The sequence below is a fragment of the Chlamydotis macqueenii genome, chromosome 3 (genome assembly GCF_036417535.1).
Source record: "Chlamydotis macqueenii isolate bChlMac1 chromosome 3, bChlMac1.mat, whole genome shotgun sequence".
Classification (NCBI taxonomy): domain Eukaryota; kingdom Metazoa; phylum Chordata; class Aves; order Otidiformes; family Otididae; genus Chlamydotis; species Chlamydotis macqueenii.
Genome location: NC_141558.1, coordinates 86744142 through 86763819, shown reverse-complemented (window position 1 = coordinate 86763819; position 19678 = coordinate 86744142). Strand labels below are relative to the sequence as shown.

Below are 19678 nucleotides of genomic sequence, written 5' to 3'. Positions count from 1 at the left end.
GCAGAGGCAGGCGCAGAGGACAGCGAAACGCTGGCCACCTTATTAGAGATGCTGAAGTCTCGGTGGAGGATCTCACGCAACAAGCTCATTCATCACCAGGCTCGGGATGCTGCCAGTGGGGCCAGAAGAAGAGCACAGTGCAACGCACAGCCTCATCTCTGCCTTCACCTCCTTTCATTTCAAATAATGAGAGGGAAGGTATGGAAGAGAAAAAACAAACACAGTTTCTACTGGCTGGCTGCAAATATCACATGGGTTGCAGAGGGGAGAACGTTCTCGCAGAATGGGCTTGCTAGAAACACCTTACAAAGGGCAAAATCAGCCCTGAGTAGGATGTACGTGTTCACACGCACAGTGTGCAACCTGTCACTTTGCCCCGTCACTTGTAAGCAGTATTAGCAACCAAGGGAGAGCACACAAGCACACTCACATATGTACCTAGCCGTCAAGCCTCCGGGACCTGCAAACAAGGTCTGCCCTTTCTCATTCCTCACCATCACACCCAGTGATGGCAGGTATTGTTGGCCCAGTCCCCTGTCTGATCATTTGAGCTGGCTTGTAACGCTTAGAGAGTGCCTGTCCCACTGTGGCCAGCCAAGCTTGCTCACGGTCTGGGAACACACACCAAGAGCCTCAGAGAGAAAAGCAGGATGCCACACTACCCCTGCCCCCTGCTTTCATCCTGGCTGGGAAGCTGTCACAGCAGAAGAGTCCAAAGTATGACACCCCCACATCTACATTTTCTGTTTATGTAGGCTATTAAAGGAAAAAAGGATGCTGTTTTCAGACTGAATTATGTTTGAGGCAGGTACACATCAGCTATCAGACACAATAAAGTCAAAGGATATTAATAAACCCATCTGTCAATACCTAACCTTGCAGTCCTGCTCAACAAACCGCACCATGGATTCACAAGACTGCGATAGCCTACCTGTGCTGGGACTTGGTGTGACCTGCAGAGCCACGCACGTGGTCTCACAACCAGCTGCACGTTAAGTAGCTGCACGCTTGTTTGAGGGAGGAATTAGAAAGAAAACCTGTTTCACCAGCAAGCCCCAGGGAATTGTTACAAACACCAGCTAGAAAAACGTACATTAAAATCATGCGGATTCCCCAACAAACTGATGGGAGCAAAGGCACTGCTCTGCGGGCATCCCGCTTCCCAGCATTGCTATTCACTCCTGCCACTCTCTCCTTGCTTGTCCCGCTTCTTCAGCAACTTCTCAGCTCAGGGCATGAGCGCTAGCTCTGCTTTCCAGTATCTCCCCTCCAAATCCTTTCCACACACGCTTTGTGTCTCTCCCTTTTTTTCTCAGCCTCATTCAAATTCCCCTGGCTGCTCCTTCCCACAGCACAAATGAGACGAGGCTGGCTGCCTGCGCTCCTCTCTGTCCTCACCAGCTGAACGCAGACGTGGGACACTGGGAAAGCTCCCAGCTCCCGTCCCCAGCCAGGCTGGCCTCTCCGAAAGGAGAGGAGATGGCAGACATGGGCAGGCTGATGTGGCACAGCAGACTCACACGCGGGCTCCCTCCCTCTGACAGGCTCTCCCTCACTCCCCATGCAGCTCCGCGGAGGAGCACAAACAGCCAAATGCCGTCTCTGGCATGTATGCAGGCGGGGGGGTTAGGCTGAGACCACTCACCTCAGCCCTCCTCTCTCATCTGTGAGCGTCAGAACGCTCTGGGGAGCAGAAGTGCACAGGACCAGGAGCCTTGGAGAGCCTGGTGCTGCAGGAAGCACAGGTACCTCAAATAGGTTTGAAAGAAGCACAGGGCAACAATGTGGACAAAATAAACTTCAACTGCCCATGCAGCTGGTGGGCTGCACTCTTCAAGCAACCGGGAATTAAGATGGTCTTCAAAGCTCAGCACTCTGGCAGCAATAGGTGCAATGGTATCCATGTCTCTCATGCCCAGAACAGTCTCAGCCAAGCCATCTAGTTTCTCCTCAGACATCCCAGTTCAGCACGGTCCAGGGGCCTGAAGAAGATGACAGCAGCAGAAGGGCACTTTTCCTCTGGCAGGCAATACCACTCAGGATGTGACAGAGCCTCCCATTTTCACCAGTTCAGCCTGTTTGCCAGCAGTCTTGGACACATTATATAGCTCTGTCCTCAGGGGCTGCAGGTATCATCTTGTGCAAGCATCACTACATTTCCCCTGTGGCTGTGACTGCCATGAACTCATCCCAACAAAATCCAGCTAAGACACAGCTGCTCCCTTCCAAAGGGAGTCTCGTTTCACAAAGACCAGAAACAATCACAGCATCGCTCTCAACATGATGGGACTGACAGTGTCTGTGGCCTTAAACTGGTGACAGCCAAAAAAGATACTTTGTTGTGGCACTAGTGACAATTCCTGGGATCAACATGGGGCTCTGCAATGCAAAACACCCTGCTACCTCAACAGACACGCCTTGCCCTCAATTTCTGCCCTAACTGCACCTCCAAAACTACAAGATGCCTTTCAGAGCTGTAATTTCAAAAAGTTTAGATGCCATGGACTTTAAAAAAAAAAAAAAAAGGAAAAAAGATGATGACAGGATTTATGTGTGTCGGCATTTACAGTGTCAAAGACTGAGAGCAAATTATCCAAGGGGCAGACCCATTCTCCATTGCTGGAGAATGAGAGCCCAAGAGATTAGTTCCACAGGTAGACAGAAGATAATTTCAAATTCCTTGGGAAAAGAAGAATGAAAAATGCTCAGAAACAGGGGCAGGAAGGAGGTGGGGACAGGGAATTCTAGTAAACTCTCCTGAAGATGAAGCTCCAACATTTTCCACAGTGATGGAAAAACATATCATAAATCTGGCCCTTCTCTCCCACTTCTTCCCATGGACTTTCTGACACACAGCAACAGACTGAGATTCTGGTCCTTGATGTCACCTTGGCACCTCAGGACAGAACAGAGGAAGATGGCTTGTCTTTGACATTGCAATTGAACACCACAGATTTTATTCTTGCTCTCTGGGATTTGGCAGAGGGATAAAACCCCTCTGCACTGGCAGCCCCCTCCTATCCTCCAGGAATTCAGAGAACGAAAAAGCACAACCATGTTCAGGGACACAGCAGGGGAAGTACCTTCCTGGTACAGAGTCCAGTCCCCTGTGACCACAGGGGTTACCTCTGCTTATTCATTTTATGAATGTACCACATCCCATCTTAAAAGCCGTTCCCATTTGGCCTCCTCTTCCCACTGGACGTCTGTTTCAGAGCCTGATCACCCTAATGTTCTAATTTCCAGCCTGAATTTATTCACAGGCAGCTTGCACCCAGTTGATCTTGTGCCAATATTGTCTCTTAGCTTAAACAGCTCTTTTCCCTCCCTGCTGCTTGACCCCCTGATGGTTTTACAGACAGCAATCACACTCCCTCTCAGCCTTTGCTTTGCTAGGGTAAACAAGCTGAGCACTCTGTGCCTCCTCTTGTAACACAGACTCTCACTTTCCCTGATCTACCCTATAATCCTTTCCTGCATGATCCCACTTGCTGGAGGTGGGTATCTCAGCCCTGCGTATAGGATGCAGTAGCACTTCTCCACCTTGCCTGGAAATACCTCAGGCCTCACCTAGGAGTACACTTGCCCTTTCTTACACTTGTATCTTGCCAGCAGCTCCTTGAAGTCAAATCACTCCCCCACATCGTTCCTCCACTTCAGTCCCTTCCCACTGATGAGCTCCCAACGTGTGGCAGATTCCTCGGATAGCACTCTCCCCACGCACGACCTTGCACTTGTACTGCTGCATTTCATCCCATCTGAACCACTCAAGTAGTTTTCCGTCTTTCAGATCTTCCTTACGATATCCTGATCTTCGACTGAGGTGGCATTGCCTCCCAAACTGGTGTCACCTACACAAAATTTCAGGAGCCCAATCCCAATAGGGGATGCTGATCTGACTGGCTGGTATTAGTGATGAGGAAGACACCTGCCCCTTCAGCAGGGTAGCTGCTATCTGGAAAAGCCATTTGGGTAAGCTTTAGGTAGCGGAGAAGTTTGGTTTGGACACGAAGACAGTCACTGTGATGTTTCTCTATAATCTCTCACCAAAATTCCTGTGGCTGTCAGATTGGATTAAAACACTTTCCCGGATTAGTACTTTATCACCACCTTGAATGGAAATGATTGCATTAATGAAAATGAAAGCATTAATAGCATCAATTAAAGGGCTAGGGTAAGTTTAAACTTGGATTTATTTCATTTTCCTTGCTTGATGACCGTTACTCATTAGGGGTTTCCAGATGAAATAATCACATTGCAAACATCAAGTTGGCATTTGCCAGACAAGCACACCAGTGAACTGAAATTCATGCCTATGTTGTTCATCAGTGAAGCACACAGGTTCAGATCCAGGAGTCAAGCAAGCGTAGATGGCCAAAGCAAATCCATTATTCAGTCTAAACGAGGAGTCCTGGAAGCTTTTTCTCCTAAATTGTCCTTGACGGAAGGCTCCCCTTCTGGGCTGAGACATCCCCAGCTCCAAAGAGAGAAGGAACTGCAGCCTTCAGTAGCCACCAAGGACAGCTGGAGCCACCTAAGCCAGGAGACAGTCTCTCTCTCTTCCTCTCGCACGCGCAATCAGCTGCCCATCCTCATTAGGTACCGAGAGCAGCAGTTTACAGCTTCCCAGAGAAGCCAAATTGGTGCTGTCATGAATTACTGTAAGTGCTTGTTCCACACTCTTCAATAATGTCTTTCATTAGGGGCTGATCAGCAAGCAATATGTATTTTATTAGCATATGTTCCCCAGTCTAAGAAGAACAGACCTAATCTTCCGTTTGTCAGGGAGACAGTCAAATAAAAGCCTTAACTGAGGCACAACATGACTGGCAACTTCATCAGCCATGGGCTTACTGGGACATCACACGGTTGCATGTCCTGAGTTGGGGGAGCCAGGGAGCTAAGGAAGAAAAGGGTAAATGAGCACCTGAATTTGGTGATGGGTGGGAAGGGAAGGAGAGCCACGTACTCCTCAGACTGTGCAAGGAGCCTGTGTTGGTGTCACGGTGGTTGGTACTGAGCTAGACAGGTTACGTGTACGTCTGGCTACGCCTGTTATTTATCTCCTACTGTCTCACAGACGTATCTTCGATCCTGAGGCACATGTGGTCTTTCTGTTCTGACTGGAAACTCTATACTGCCACTGGAAGATTCTGCCTGCCCTTGACTATGCACTGCAGAGTCTGAAATCACCTCTCTGCCCGCAGCAGGGGCATAAGCTGAGTAAAAGACAAATATCCCTCATGTTGCTTCACAGCCTCCTCCTGCTCAGAGCAATGATTCCCATCTCTTCTGAGGCGCACATCTGAAAATTGGCACTGCTCAGTGCCTTACTGGATCCAATTTTATACCCATCCCTAATCTCAGTGACTACAGTCTCCTCTTCCATGCATTTCTTTGCACTGGACATGCCTGCCTGCAGCCAGACCCACATACATGTTTATGTACCGTGCTGTCAGCACTTCTGGCTCCAAGAAGAAAAATCAAGCAGGCTCTGCACAGCCTGCTGTGGCTAGGTTGAGTCCTGAGACATTTGGTCTATAATATGGTTGTGACTTACCACAGGAGACAAGCTCCACCAACAGAAGTTGCCATCTCCCAGGCTTCTTTTTTTGGGGTTCTCTACAGACACTGGCAGAGCCCACTGTTAGGACACCTTTACCCTTAAAAATGGCAATTAGTAAAGGATGGGGCTGCTACTGGAGCAGAAACAGTCTTTCTGCGGGACTCTGGGTTTCCCAGTCTGGTACATGTAATGAAGGCATATAGGCACCATTCCAGAGCCTACGGCCACCTCTAACTCGACTGCACTTGCAGTCCTGTCTCTGGTCAAGAAGGGGCAGGGAGCACAGCATGTGCAAGGAGAGCCATAAAGCCATAAAGCCCTTCACATGCTGCCTGCACTGGCAGCATGACCAACTAAGTTTCATTTCTTCATGAAACACAGTCAAAATATCTACCTAGTGCCTATTCCTAGTGCCTATTCCTGCCTGTTTGTCACTAGCTACAGGAGAGACTACATCCCCCTTCCAAACCCTTCCCCATTCACACACTCTTTCCTCTTATCTCCAACATGTTCTAGGGAGTGAGAGCCAGGAAAAAAACCTCAAAAACAAGAACAAATCCAAAAAATGAAACAGAAACGAAGTAAAAAAGAGGTGTAAAATAGGAGGGGGAACAGGGAAGAAGAAGAGAAAAAGAAAAGACTCTGAAGCAGTAGGAGGAACACGGGCTGACTACTGAAAACAACAGATGAGCAGAGTAAATGGGAGGAAGCTGCATCACAGCTTATTCATAGGGACTCTCAGGAAAACTCTATAAGTAGCATGTACCTCTTGAAGCCACCGAAGGAGTGTGGATAAGAGATGTACACAAAGGACTCACTTTTATCTTTGATACCTGGCAAGCATTTTTCATCCTGTGCTCAGCTTTGTAAAACATGAGCCAACAGCCTGCTGGATACGAACAGGCACGATGGTGTGAAAACAACATCTCAAGCCTGCAAGGCTGATACGAGGGGTATATTTGTTGGGGGAATGTGATTATCTCTTCTCTCACATTCTCCTTACCCTGAATGAGCACCGAACAGTGGTGTTAGGAGCTAGAGATAGATGAGATTTTGCTACTAGATGTGTTTTAAGATCATATGAGCCTTTCCAGCGAGATTATTTGTACTATTCTTCTCAGGCACTGCAACTATTCCAAACAGAGCTAAGAGTGCAAAACCTGTTCATAATTATTCCATTGTACTAGGCAATCGAAACAATGCCCTGCTTTGTCTCTTGCACAGTCAAGTACTTGAATTGCATTAGGAACAGTACTTACAAAAAGCGAATGTTAAGACAAAAGCTCTGCTGCGAGGCTCCTTAGGAATGGCAAGCCACCTTGTAAAGCTTCCAGCTACCCTGTTTTGGGCAGGTTACCCTATTTACTTTGCAAAGTAAAGAAGAGAAGTGAAGTGGTACCACGAGACCAAGGCATAACTAACCTGCCACCGCTCTTATTACCAATTTTCCCAATTAACTGATTACAAATGATCTGTGGACCAGGGATAATCAACTCAGGAGAACAAAGAATTGTACTGAAGAGCAATTTGTGAATGCAAAAAGACAGAATTAGCCAGGCTAATTTGTTAAGCTCTCGTGGGCAAAGGGAAGTCTCAATAGCGGCACTGGAAGATGTCAGACAGACCCTAAGCGGGGCTCCCACGGCTCCCAGCCATTTCCACTGAACTCACCTGACCTGTCCGTGCTGGTCAGGCCTGTGTTGAGCTTCCCTGGCCAGCCTTGTAGAAGTCACTGTGATTCTCTGGCTGACAGGGCTAACAATGACTGTGGCTGGGCAGATACCTCAACCTGCAGCGAGCAACGGCCAGGAAACTCCCTCCCTTTGTGCTGCGTGGAGGCTCTGCTGTTGCCAACTTAGTCAGTAAAGAATACAAACATGATATGTGGAAAAAGCTCCTTGTTTCTCACCCCCACCAAACATCCAGCTGTCCTAGAGTCTTCCCTTACAGCACAGGTAGAGAGGACCTTGTTCTAGCAGCTGGTCACATTGACACATCATCCCCCGTGACAGATTGCTAGGGACAAAAAGAGGGATGGCTCAATGTGCTGTCAGCTGCAGTGACTGACATGGTGTCCCATCTTCAGGCAGCAGAGAGCACAGCTGAGGCAGGGTCCTGTCCCCTCCACTCCCAAACGCTGGTGGCAAAGTTGCTGCTTTACCCCCAGGTCCCACACAGCAACTTCATTAAGCTTCAAGCACAGCTTGTCCATCAAACGCTATTGATCAGCCAGCTCTCCCTCCACCAGTGTGCGGCTGCCACTCAATCCTGCTGCGCGTCCCAAACCTCTCCTCCTCTCGCAGCCTAAAAAGGCAGTGTCACCTCTCTCTTCTCTTGCTTTTGTTCGAATCGTCTGCCACACACACCTCCCGCTGACACACTGGCTTCCTTCTGCATCCTTTTCCACTTCCCTCAGGGCTGAGTTCTGTACAGCATCACAGATGCCACTAGCACAACTGAAGGCAACTGACTTGAGAGCACAAACGTAATCTGCTTATTCTCACTGCCTGAACAGAAGTTGAAATTAAAAAAAAAAAGAAAAAAAAAAAGAGCATTAGTGGGGGAGATGGGTGAGGTGAGTTAGGGCTGAAAAAACACTTTTTCCTGCTACAGAGGATGGCTCAGCAGGTAGGTGGAATTGTGTTGATTTGACGTTGTCCCCTATGACAGCAGCCTGTGATCAGACATCAAACTGGCAGCCAAGGCAGGCAAAAAAGAAGACAGGACTAAAGAAGCTTTCTGGCAGGCATGACTTACAGGCCATCCTACAACAGAAGGTCTGCTTTGAGATTCAGTTCTGGGCAAACATCATGAGGCAAAGTCACTGCAGTCCCCAGTCCCAACACCAGTGAGACAGGACCAGCACAACCCGTTATCAAGTGAAACGATAAACAGTAAGGGGCTGTGCCAGTCATCACACCCCACACGTGTTTTGATCCGTGCAGCATCTCGTGTGCAGCCAGGGCCACCATCTGCTGCTTCATGGGAAGTCACACTCCCTTCCTCGCCTGCAGCCAATGGGACAGCGATGCTCTAGCAGGGAGGAGGACAGGAAAGGGACTCGCACATCCCTTTTCCATGTGCCTTGTCTATGCATTGGGAATCAAACTGGGCTGTCCAGTTAAGCAGCCTCTCAGCAGGAGGATTTCTCAGTGAATGCGGCACCACAAGCCCTTTCCCTTTTTCCAGGTAACACCAAGTGAATGCAGCACCGGTCACATTTTACTCAGAGCAGGATGGGACCATCCCTATTTTATGAGCCACAACTCCATCCTTTAAGCTCTTCATCTTCTAGTATGAGAAGGAGTTAAGAGGACAGCCCTGACTGCTTTTTGAGCTAAGCTGTCATAAAACCTCACTGTGTCACCTCTTCAGCTCCTGCAGTGCCCCTGAGCTGAAAACCCCACTGCTGCACTACTGGGGGGACGCACAGGATGGGGACACTGGGGGCACCGTGCCTCAGTGAGCCTTGGGATGAGGGCTATGGACACAGGCCTGTCATCGGCAAGGTGGTTACCTTGGTGATGCCAGCGTTGCCTAGACAGCACGCAATCCCCTGGAGCCAGCAAAATGTTAGCCCCTTCGTTTGTAAAGCAAATTCGGCCACCTCTGCCTGCCTTGCCCAGAGCTGCCGTCTTTTCTAGCCCTCAGCATTCCCTCGGCCCCAAGATGCAGCCCTCAGGCAACCCCTCGAGGCGACGGCTGCTCCATTTCCCAAGAAGCTTTGCTTGAAGCCACGGTTGTCTCTTCAGGGGAAAAGGGAAAAGGGATTGTGTTCACCTCCTGGAGCACAGGGCTGGGCTGCTGCAAGGGCCACCATCCGCTCGAGTACATCACCTTTCTGTGTTCATCACCTTTCCTAATCTGGGGCCCAATAAACAAGTGGACTTATCTAGAGGCAAAGAAAGCAATACTACATGCATCTGTCTTGGTCTGATACTCTTTTTCCAGGCACTGGCTACTGCTGAAGATGGGAGGAGACAGGCTTTTGGCATGGAGGCTCTCACTCCTGATGAACACAGCCCTGGGTGGATTAGCTTGCTCTGAAAGTTTGTTCTACCCTGGCTGCACAAACTAGTGAATTATCTTATCACTGGATTGCGTACAAGCATTGGAAGATACATCCAACTTTACTAGGCTGGTTCCTGATCTGCCAAGGGCCACGCATGTGGGTTCACCAAGTCATGGTGGTGGACAAGGTGGGAAAGCACAGTGGTGCAAGTTATCGGTGCTCTCAACTAAACATTTAGGTAAAAGACTGTGAGCTACTGCATGCTTGCTCATCCTGCCTTTCAAGTAATACCACACCTGCTTGGGGCATGAAGAGAAGAAGAGATGTCCCTGCCCTTGGAAGGGCGTCTGGCTCCGTGCACTAATGAAGCCAAAGACAGATAGCAGTTGACAGACGCTGCTGAAGTGGGCTCAGAGGAGAGCAAAAGAACAACTCAGAAACACAAATGAAGCGATACAGATCTGCAGCCCGTGGGCCTCGGCATCCCGCTGCCTTGCGATGACCATCAGTGGAGTTAACCTTCCACTCTAATCACAATCATTAAATTCCTGCTAACGCCCCTGTCCTATGCCTGCCCAAACAGCTCTGTTATCTGTCACCTCCCCACACGGTGAGCCCGGCTCCCCACCACCGCAGCTCTCATTAATGCTGCTCTGGCTGCCTGATGAAGCAAGTGGCAGCCGGCTCCGGAGCCCAGATGAGTTTTGTAGACAGCAGGGGATGTTTATCCAACATAGAAGGGATGAAAGTACAAACAAAGAGAGACCATACAATTACTCAGACATTGCACAGGGCCAGTCTCATTAAAGACAGTCTCCCTGGCAGGAATTAATTTGAAGTGACAACCCAGTGAGCTAATTTAGCAAATGGGTCTGGGGCTTGGCTCCATGCAAATTACAGGGGTCTGTCTGGCAGGTAGCGCTGAACCTGCTCCCAGGAGGGGAAAGGCAGGAAGGTGTTAAGCTGGCCCTGTTCTGGCTGAAGCTTAGATACCAGAAGGTACGGAGGAGACGGCAGCCTCAGGTCTCCTTGAGGGGCACAATGAAGATTAAACTTCCCTACTGCACCAATACCTTCTCCTTCCTCTTTCTCCTGCAGCCTCAGGTCACAGATGGGTTCCAGCTCATTAAGTGCACAGTAATTCTGCCACTATCCCCTGTAACCGTAACCATCAGCCCAGCTCAGATCTTTCCTCCAGGATGCAACCTGCTTGCAATATTAGATGGCTTTTCATTTCTCTTTAATGTTGGAGCAGAGCTCTGGGAAGGGATAAAATACATAGAGAGAAACAAGCAACTTAAAAGGCTTTTTATTTTGTAGGCAAAGATCTGGTTTGGGGAGGCTGCTTTGAATCCCCAAGCAATGAAATACATTTCCAGTTGGAATGCAGTGCCTCAGTGTCTTTCTATGCTACAAGAAAATGTGGAAGAAAAAAAGCTGACCAAACAAATAGCCCAAAAGCCTTATGGCATCTTCCCACAAGCAAACCACCGAAGGCTGCAAACCCATTTTCACTGGCTAAAGGGAAGTAAGGTGGTCGGCATTTGGATCGGTTACCTTGGAGAAAGAAAGGAAAAACCTCCCAAGCCTTCAGGACAGAGGTCTGTGAGGCCCCTGCTGCTCCTTGGTGAGGATGCTTTCTTCTCTGAATTGCGACTCAGCACAATACCACTGCCTAAACCCACTTGGTCAATTCACTTTGGGAAGTAACAGCCTCGTTGCCGAGACATACAACAGGGGCTTTACAAGAAGCTTGCTCCATGTTGCTATCGTATGCGCTCTGCCTCTGTCAGTGGCTCCAAGCTGTCAGGCTGTTTATTTGGTTTTAATCAAAGGTTAATTCTTATTCTACTGGAACCGGTACGTCTGCTGCACATCAGCTCCTGTGAAAATGCACCGCCCGTCTTGCTGGGAGCCCCCATGCATCCCTTAGGAAACCATATTCCCCCAGATTGCTTGCAATCCCCCCAGGAATGCCCAACCAGCCCTCGGAAGCTGTTGAACAGGAAAAGTTGGAGGAGCCACAGCACCAGCCAATTAATAAGCAGCACTTTGACTCTCACCCAGCCCCATTTTCAGCAGCTGCAGCAAGCAAATTTAATTCAAGGATTCCCAGGTGCCTTGCAAAGCATCCTGCTACTTAGGGATCTTCACATCACATATGCTCCTCAAGCAAACGGGGGAGAGCAAAATGAAAACCAGCAACACATTTTACAACCAGTGGGCATCCCAGCTGGATGCCCTTTGGATTCCAGCTCAGCAAGAGTTAATCCCCCCTCCAGATAGACCCTTACCACCCCAAGATTGCAGGCTGCTGCATTCATCCTTAAGATGCTGAAGAGCACCTGCTGCTGACGGCAGAGACTGGTGAGCAACCAGGGCTGGAGGAGAAGGTGGGCTGGCTGGGTAAGCTTTCATCAGCTTGATGCTGGTAATAAATCAGTCGCATCTGGCCACATGTAAGGCTTGTTTTATCTGCAGAGAATATTCCACTTCAATCCTAGCTCTCTAGGAGGATTTCTGTGCCACCACAGCCAGTGCCTGCAAGCCAGCGTATCCAGTGAGGAGTGTGCACAGACGAACAGCGGCTCCTCATTCAGGCAGACAAATCCCCTTTCTTAAGAGCTCTCCAGTCAGCAATGCTTTTAAGCTTTTGAGCTTTTCACAGTTATATTCAGTAATGTCACCACGTTCTGCAGTCCAGTGATGGAACAACAGGACGCAAAGCTCAGCCCAGGCACCCCAGCACGCAGAAGGGGGTGCAACAAAGCAGCCAAGCCTGAGGGATGCAAAGAGGGTGACGGCGCAAGGGAAGGAATGGGAGGGTCAGGAGGTGTCACAAGGCTGCTTGGAGCCCAAGTGAGACGTTGCGGGGCAAACACCAGGAAGGCAGGACAGGAGCACAGAAGGGGGAACAAAACTCCCCTGCTTCCTCCTCACTCTGCCCTCCCTTGTTCAGACCCAGGTCCCCATGATGGCACCTGCAGCCATTCCTCACAGCCTGCCCACACATGAGACTGGGCTACAGTGTGTCCACAGTACAGCGCTCTTCTAAAACACATGAGCAACCTGATCTGGTTGGAGATGTCCCTGCTTCTTGCAGGAGGGTTCAACTAGATGGCCTTTAAAGGTCCCTTCCAACCCAAACCATTCTATGATTCTATAACTCAATAGTCACAACTATATAGTGATGCTGCAGAAGAAACATTAACAGCAGTAACCGATGGGGTATGACCAAAACCTGGGGAGGAGGGGGCATAAATTAGTACAGGTACTCAACTTCCTTCAAGTCATAACTTAAAGCAGAAATGTGATTTTCCTTTTTCTCGATCCCTTTCAGAGGGAGCTCAGTGAGGAACAGATCCAAGATTACTTCTAGCTACTGTGCAAAAGGAAAAAAAAAAAACCTCAACATCACTGGAGAAGGATAAAAATCACAAATTAGTTCACTGAGTTGCAGTGCTGATAATAGCGAAACTCGGCTAAGAGGGAAGGGGTACTATGACAAACTGCCTTCATTATTAGAGGCTCCCCTGTGTCCTGTATTATTATTAAGCACTGACAATGTGCTCTGTGAGGTTTGAGTAACAAACAAAGGCTGTCCCACCCCAGAGAGCTCACAATCAAACGGAGACATAAAACTGGAGCCTACTGTGCAGAACTGGAGGAGAGAGATGCTTGGATCTTTTAAATTATTTTGTTTTCTATCTACAGTAAACAAACTTCTCCTTGCAAAATGCATTTGCTTCCAAGCTACCACTGAATGGCAAGAACCACCAATTTTAAGTGTCCCCATTTTCAGAAAAATGTTGAATACAGGCACATTGCTGAGCATAGATGAAAGTACCTGGCAATCCTGCTAGGTTAGTGTGGTCTTTAAAAACATCAGACTCTTTTCCCTAACCTTCTCCAACCAGTGATCTCTTCAAATTTCCCCCAGTTCACCCCTTCACCCTCTGGTATGATTTCTCTTCAGACTCAGAAAACCTTGAAACCCACTTCTCTCCCCTGCAGAGTTTATACAGTCCAAATAGCTTCATTACTGGGACAGTATAAAAGCCCTTCTGCAACACAAACAGCCAATGACTTCTTCCTGCAGTTGCTGCCTGGAGAGCTCTTCAGCTTATTCCCTTTATTTCATATGAATGAGGAGGGTGGAATTCCACTCACTTGAGTCTTTGGCCTATAAAATCTACAATGCCTACTAATGACTGTGAGGTTTTGTTAAGATTAAAACCCCATTCAGAACACTGAGCATACACAGGCATGGGAGGCAGCAGGGCTTTGAAAGCCCTCGATCGTACCCAATACCAGACATAAAAACGAATGCTGAGCTGTGCACTTGGTCTGTCTGTTCCATGCAGTGGAGAAGGTACAAGACCATCAGCATCTGGCAATTTCATCACCTTCAGCTCTTAATCAGCAAGGAGACACTGGTGTAACTGCCTCCTGAGAGGTCCCCTTCCCAAGGGAACGCACTCAGGCTCCAGAGTAGAAGACCTTACCTGCCGGACTTCCAGGCGGTACTTGAGGATTGGATCCACAGCATCGGGCTCCTTCTGTGTCCACTGCAAGACGTAAGAGTAATTCTTGGATTGCTTCTGGCTCAAGGTGGGGTTGGGAGTGTCATAGTAAAACTCTGGGCTGTAAGCTTTTGCTGGAGGGGAAAGAAAAAAAACAGAAGAGGGAGGAAAGTAAAAGAGTGGGATCAAGCGGAAGATAAATTACAAAGAGATGTGATGAGAGCGAAACAGCTCTGCTCGCCCAGCTCATCCACTTGCCTTTGACGTGACGGACACCTTTACTATTGTAGCTGGTGTTGCGCTGACGTGCCATCATTTTCTGTGAACCACTACTGCTTTCACAGCCTAAACTACTAGGAGGGTGAGTAACCCTGCAACACCAGTGGGGCATGATTGACACCAGAGAAGGTGGGAAAGGCTCCAGTTCTGCAGTTGGAACCAGCTCTAATCTTTTCTCTCTTGCTTTGTAGTTTAGATTGAGGTAACAGCTTTGAACTGGCATTTCTCCCGTTTCATCTGCTGCTTTACAGAGTCTCCTGCTAACAAACCCTGAGGAAAGATCATCTGGCCAGTAGGTCATAGGAAAAGTGTTATTTATCACACAGGGATCACAGCATTAAAAAGGAGACCTTGCTCCTTCTGCATCTCCCCTGCCTTGACAACACAGTGCTCCAGCCTTTTTGTAACACGACAGTCAACTTGGTAGCAAAGGGGATGCTGACCTCAGCCTGGGTAAAGACAGCGGGAGCTTTTGCAGGGGCAGAGGTGTCTTTTCTAAATCCACATCTCCCCTTAAAAACAGAGGGCGGCAGGAGGAAAGCAAAAACAGGAGAAATGATGTACCGGAGAGAACCTGGACGGTTCAGAGAAGAAGGGATTTCCCCTCACTTCCCCAGCCGCTGCTGTCCTGAACCACTAACAAACAGGATTCAAAGGCTGCCACCACACAGCCCAGCGGCTGGTGGACTCATGCCTAGGGCCCAGAAGCGACTCAAGGTCTTACCCACAACTGGTTTTGCCCTATTTGAAACTACCTTCATTTCACTCTGTGCACTTCAATTTTTGACAGGTCCTGTCCTGGGCCAGGCAGGAGCTGGACCTGAATCCAAACTCTCCTTTCTGAGTTCAGTTTCCTAGATCAGATATTAGGAAAAAATTTTTGACAATGAGGGTGGTGGAACACTGGAACAGGTTGCCCAGAGAGGTGGTGGATGCCCCATCCCGGGAAACATTCAAGGCCAGGTTGGATGGGGCTCTGAGCAACCTGATCTGGTTGGAGATGTCCCTGCTCCTTGCAGGGGGGTTGGACTAGATGGCCTTTAAAGGTCTCTTCCAACCCTAACCATTCTATGATTCTAGGTCCAATCTGGACCTGCACAGACCAGAAAGATGCTTGGGCAGCAAAGAAGGCTAGGGAGTGGGACAGGCATAAACACCATCTCCCCAGGCAGCCTGCTGCACCTTTCCATTTGAATTCCAGGACCTGCCATTCTGTGTGGTTATAATTGGGCTCGAAAGGATTCAATGTTTATTTTTTATGAACTCGGATGGGTAATATTGATGTTTATTTCCAAGTCCTTTTTTTCTTATTATTTTTATTGACTTGAATTTTTGCACAAGCAAGAAGTTCAGAACCACCTCAGAGACTAATTGCTGCTTATTCAACTTATATTGACTGTGGATGTCAAGCTTCATAATGAATTCAAAAATAAAATCAGAACTGATTTTAATCATCATCTTGAATGATATTAATTCCTTATTAATTGACTCCAAGACGGAAACGGAAGCTAAAAAAAAAAAAGCCTCCTAATAGAACTGTAGCACATCAAGATGCTTTTGGAACGTCCTTTCTGGAAACATTTACCATTGCTGCAAAGTTTTGTCTTTTGCTTACAGCTGATGGGAAGAGCTGAAGGTTATTCACTCCACCTTTCAGGGCTTTTCAGTGCTTCTGGCTAGTGGGAGTGCAGGTGGTGACCAGTATGGGCTGCCCTGATAACTATCCCAAGGGGAGTGGGATGGATGTCTCTCTGTCCTTCCAAAACATCTCAGAAAGCCAATCTCCCATCCTTAGAAGAAACTAATCCCATCCTGGGCAGGTTTATGTACTCTGTTTCCAGTACATCTGAACACCTCACAGTCGCAACTGAGTCACTGCCTCCCTGTAAGATAGGAAGGTTTATGATCCTTCCTTCACAGAAAAGAAGCAGAAACAAAAAGAAACTATGCCATTCCCCCTGCTCACATAGGAAGGCTGTGGCTGATGGGGATTAAAACTCCAGCGGTCCTGAGCCCAAGTGCAGCAGTCTAGCCACTGGATTATTTTTCAGGTTGCTCTACAGGCTCAGAAGGTCTAATTGATTTGTATCTGTCCAGGACACAGGCAGAGATGTCTGGAGCTGAAAAGCCACTGTCAGATATCAATGCCTTGGAAATGGAGAAGGGATGCAGAAAAATAAATGCTTGCTGCTTTCGTGACCGGGCTCTCTAGGGATGAACGCTCCTTTCTGCTGAGGGGATCTTATCTTGTGGGGCACAGCATGGCATACCAAGGGGCAATATGTACTTGTTACTATTTCCACCAGGAAATTCAGATCCTGGGAGCATTCCCAAGCTTGCTAGGGACACAGTTTACTGTGGTGGCTCATACTGGGATGTGGTTTGCCATCACTTAGTAACATGAGAGCTACAAGTATACGAAGAAAGGGCAGAGAGGGCCAAAACTCTCAAGCAAAATCCACTGCCAGACAAATTCCAGGAAATATCAAGGGGTGAGAGCAAGGTCCTGAAAAGGGGCCCAAACAGTAGAAGTGGTTTGGGCTTCCCCATTTCTGAGAGCATCTCTGAGTTACAGCACACCTGAGCTTTTCCAAACCCTGGTAAAGCTCTGCTTCAAAATCAGGCCTCTCTAGATGTTATTTATTCTCATTTGTTCAGCCCTGACTTGAAAAGGATTATAAATTGGCCCTGGACTAAAAACCCAGTATTTTGGCTGAATTTATGGCTTATTAAGGCAACTTCATTGGAGAGCTTGTCTAGAAACTGGTGCCCAAGTCAATTCTGGGGTCACGGGAAAAGTAGATTTAATGATCAGCTGGAAAGACTAGGTCAGATGTGTGGTTTCAGACGCTATAACTCTGCTATCCCTCTTTGCAGTTGCAGGTGCTGGAGAAGAGTCCTGTGATGGTGCCTGCTGGATTCACAGAAAACTGTGAGCAGCAAACCCACTGAGTACCAGCACCCACTCCCAGCTCATGTTTGTCCTAGCAGGCATCCCGAGACACAGACAGGAGATGTAGGGAAGGTAAAGGAATACATAATACAGTTTCTGTTTGTTTGTCTGTTTTTAAAGGGGAAATTAGGTGGTTTGGAGCCTGTTGGGGAGATACAGAGCCTTTCACTCCCCCTTGGTCAATACTTAACTATGACACAGGCTGTCCAAGCTTGAAAGCCGATGGCAGCCTTGAGTTTATGTCCTGGATCTTTCAAGCAAGTGGTCAAACGCTGCTAAAATGTACCAGTGGCTGCCACTAACTGCCCCAGGTCAATCCCAGACTTGAAAGACTGCCTGAATGATGGAGGCAGATCTCCCTGTTGGCTTATGGAAAGTCATCCCTTCCGAACACAGTGCCAGGTGCAGAAGAGGAAGTGGAAGTTGCTTGCATTGGCCCCAGTTTATCGCGAGCAAGCTTCCCACCTCCATGACCCCATCCAACATCTCAGTTCGATGTGCGCTCTGCAACTTACCAGACACCTGGAAGAGGCAGGTGGAAACCCCCACGTCATTGGAAATGCTGCACTCGTAGCTACCACTGGTCTCCCGGCTGACGCTGTCCACCTTCAGCTCTGAGTAGTCCTGCTGCTCTGCCAGGGGCTGGGCCAAAAGGGTCCCGTTGAAGCGCCAGACGGAGGTGGCCACTTTCATGGGGCTGCCCTTCAGCATGGTGCAGCGCAGGGTGACGCTGCGCCCCATGCCCTGGCGCACGTCCTGGAAGGCCGGCTCCACCACGGGGGGGACTGGAGACCGAACAGAGCAACAGATGGGGATGCTGTCAGGGGACAGTCGTCTTGCTCAGAACAGTCGTCCCTGGCAGTGCCTCTGAGCAAACAGGCACCTACAATCTTAAAGAGGATATTTATTTTCCAGTGAGAACCAGGCTTCATTAAACCAGAAGCAGCAACAGTCATCTGACATCCTCTTCTGACTGGGGTGCGCCACCTCCCACCTCCCTTCCCATTTATTAGGCAAGAGTGGCCTTCAGCAAGTACTCATCCCACAGTGAGACACTGCTTGGAGGAGCTACCAAGTGCTGCTCTTTCATGTGAGAAGTACAACTCCAGCAGCTGAGCCCCACAGCTTCCTTTCGATCCTCAGATCCTAATCAGAATAACCACAGTCCTCATATCCAGCATAACTGCACTCCCTGAGCAGGGAGGTAGGCTCCCAAGCAGTTACTTCCATGTTCCTCTGGTCAACATCCGATAGGGTTACCAGGGACACCATGTTCAGATGGAGGGGTAGCTGTCCCCACTGAGCACAGATCTGAAGGAGTTTTAGAGGGTTTCTCCCAAATACATCAACACAACACATCAGGGTCTGGCCACGGGGACTCTGGGTCCTGTTTTTATGTCTGGCGACAATTCCCCGAGGCTGGGAGGTGAGTCACATCTGTCCATGGCAGCTTCTCTACCACTAATGTGAGAATGGTGATGTGTGGCCAACTCCTCAGCAAAGGAAAGCTACTAAGTCTTGTTCTTTAGCTCTTGTAATACAGGAATCTCACTATTTGGGCATGGTTGAGGCTGAGCAAGGAGAAAATTTGGATTGATATTGCTCAGGTTACCCTGAGGACTTCAATCTCCACAGCCATCTGATGGACATGTTTCACTTGCAATAAACTCTTAATTAAAACACTACGACATGGGAATAACCAGAAGCTCTCCCTCTAAAATAAGAAAGGCTTTCTGAACACAAAACAGCTGTTAGCTCAAACGTAAAAGAGGGAGAACAGATTTATAGCAGCTCCAGCACAATCAAAACTCACCTTCCCCAGGTTCAAAGCACCTGCTCTTCCAGAGACAACTTCTATGCACTACTGATCTACAAAGCACCTGTCCCCTCTAATGGTCAAGCACAGCCAAGCCCAAAACCTGCAACACACCATCTGCAGTGCCACAGACACAGCTTCACCAGAAACCATGCGCCACACAGCATCCCTGCTGCCCCGAACACAGCCATGCCTGGAGGGCTCCAGTGCACCAGCCTCTTCCTTCCCATAGCTTAACTCCAGTAAGACCCACCTAAATATCTCTAACACCAGCGACATCTGCACGCACCACCCTGTAGGTCTGTATGCATAGTGTTCCCTCTCCCCTCTCCCTCTCCCTCTCTACCTACCAGCCTTTGTTTGACAGTGGCTGATTGTTTTCTAGGTACCCACTCTCAACTCTCAGCCTCTGGGCCCTCTGCTGCACTTAAGTGGATTAAAAGCAGCCCTTGACTGAGCTCACGTTGCCGTGCTGAGTGGCATGGTCAGCTCATTACAGATGGCTTTGCTAGCAATGTGTCTCTGCGGG

General features: G+C 48.7%; 1 protein-coding gene across 2 annotated transcripts in view; it reads right to left on the bottom strand.

Annotated features, from left to right (window-relative positions):
* Nucleotides 1-19678, bottom strand: part of MDGA1 (MAM domain containing glycosylphosphatidylinositol anchor 1) — a 141969-nt gene that overhangs the window by 34443 nt on the left and 87848 nt on the right. For both annotated transcript variants that reach the window (XM_086744311.1, XM_086744312.1), the window contains exons 9-10: nt 17849-18118; nt 14084-14235 (exon numbers count right to left, since the gene is read on the bottom strand). In XM_086744311.1, coding sequence (XP_086600437.1) covers nt 14084-14235; nt 17849-18118 — 422 coding nt within the window. The remainder of the gene's footprint in view (nt 1-14083; nt 14236-17848; nt 18119-19678) is intronic.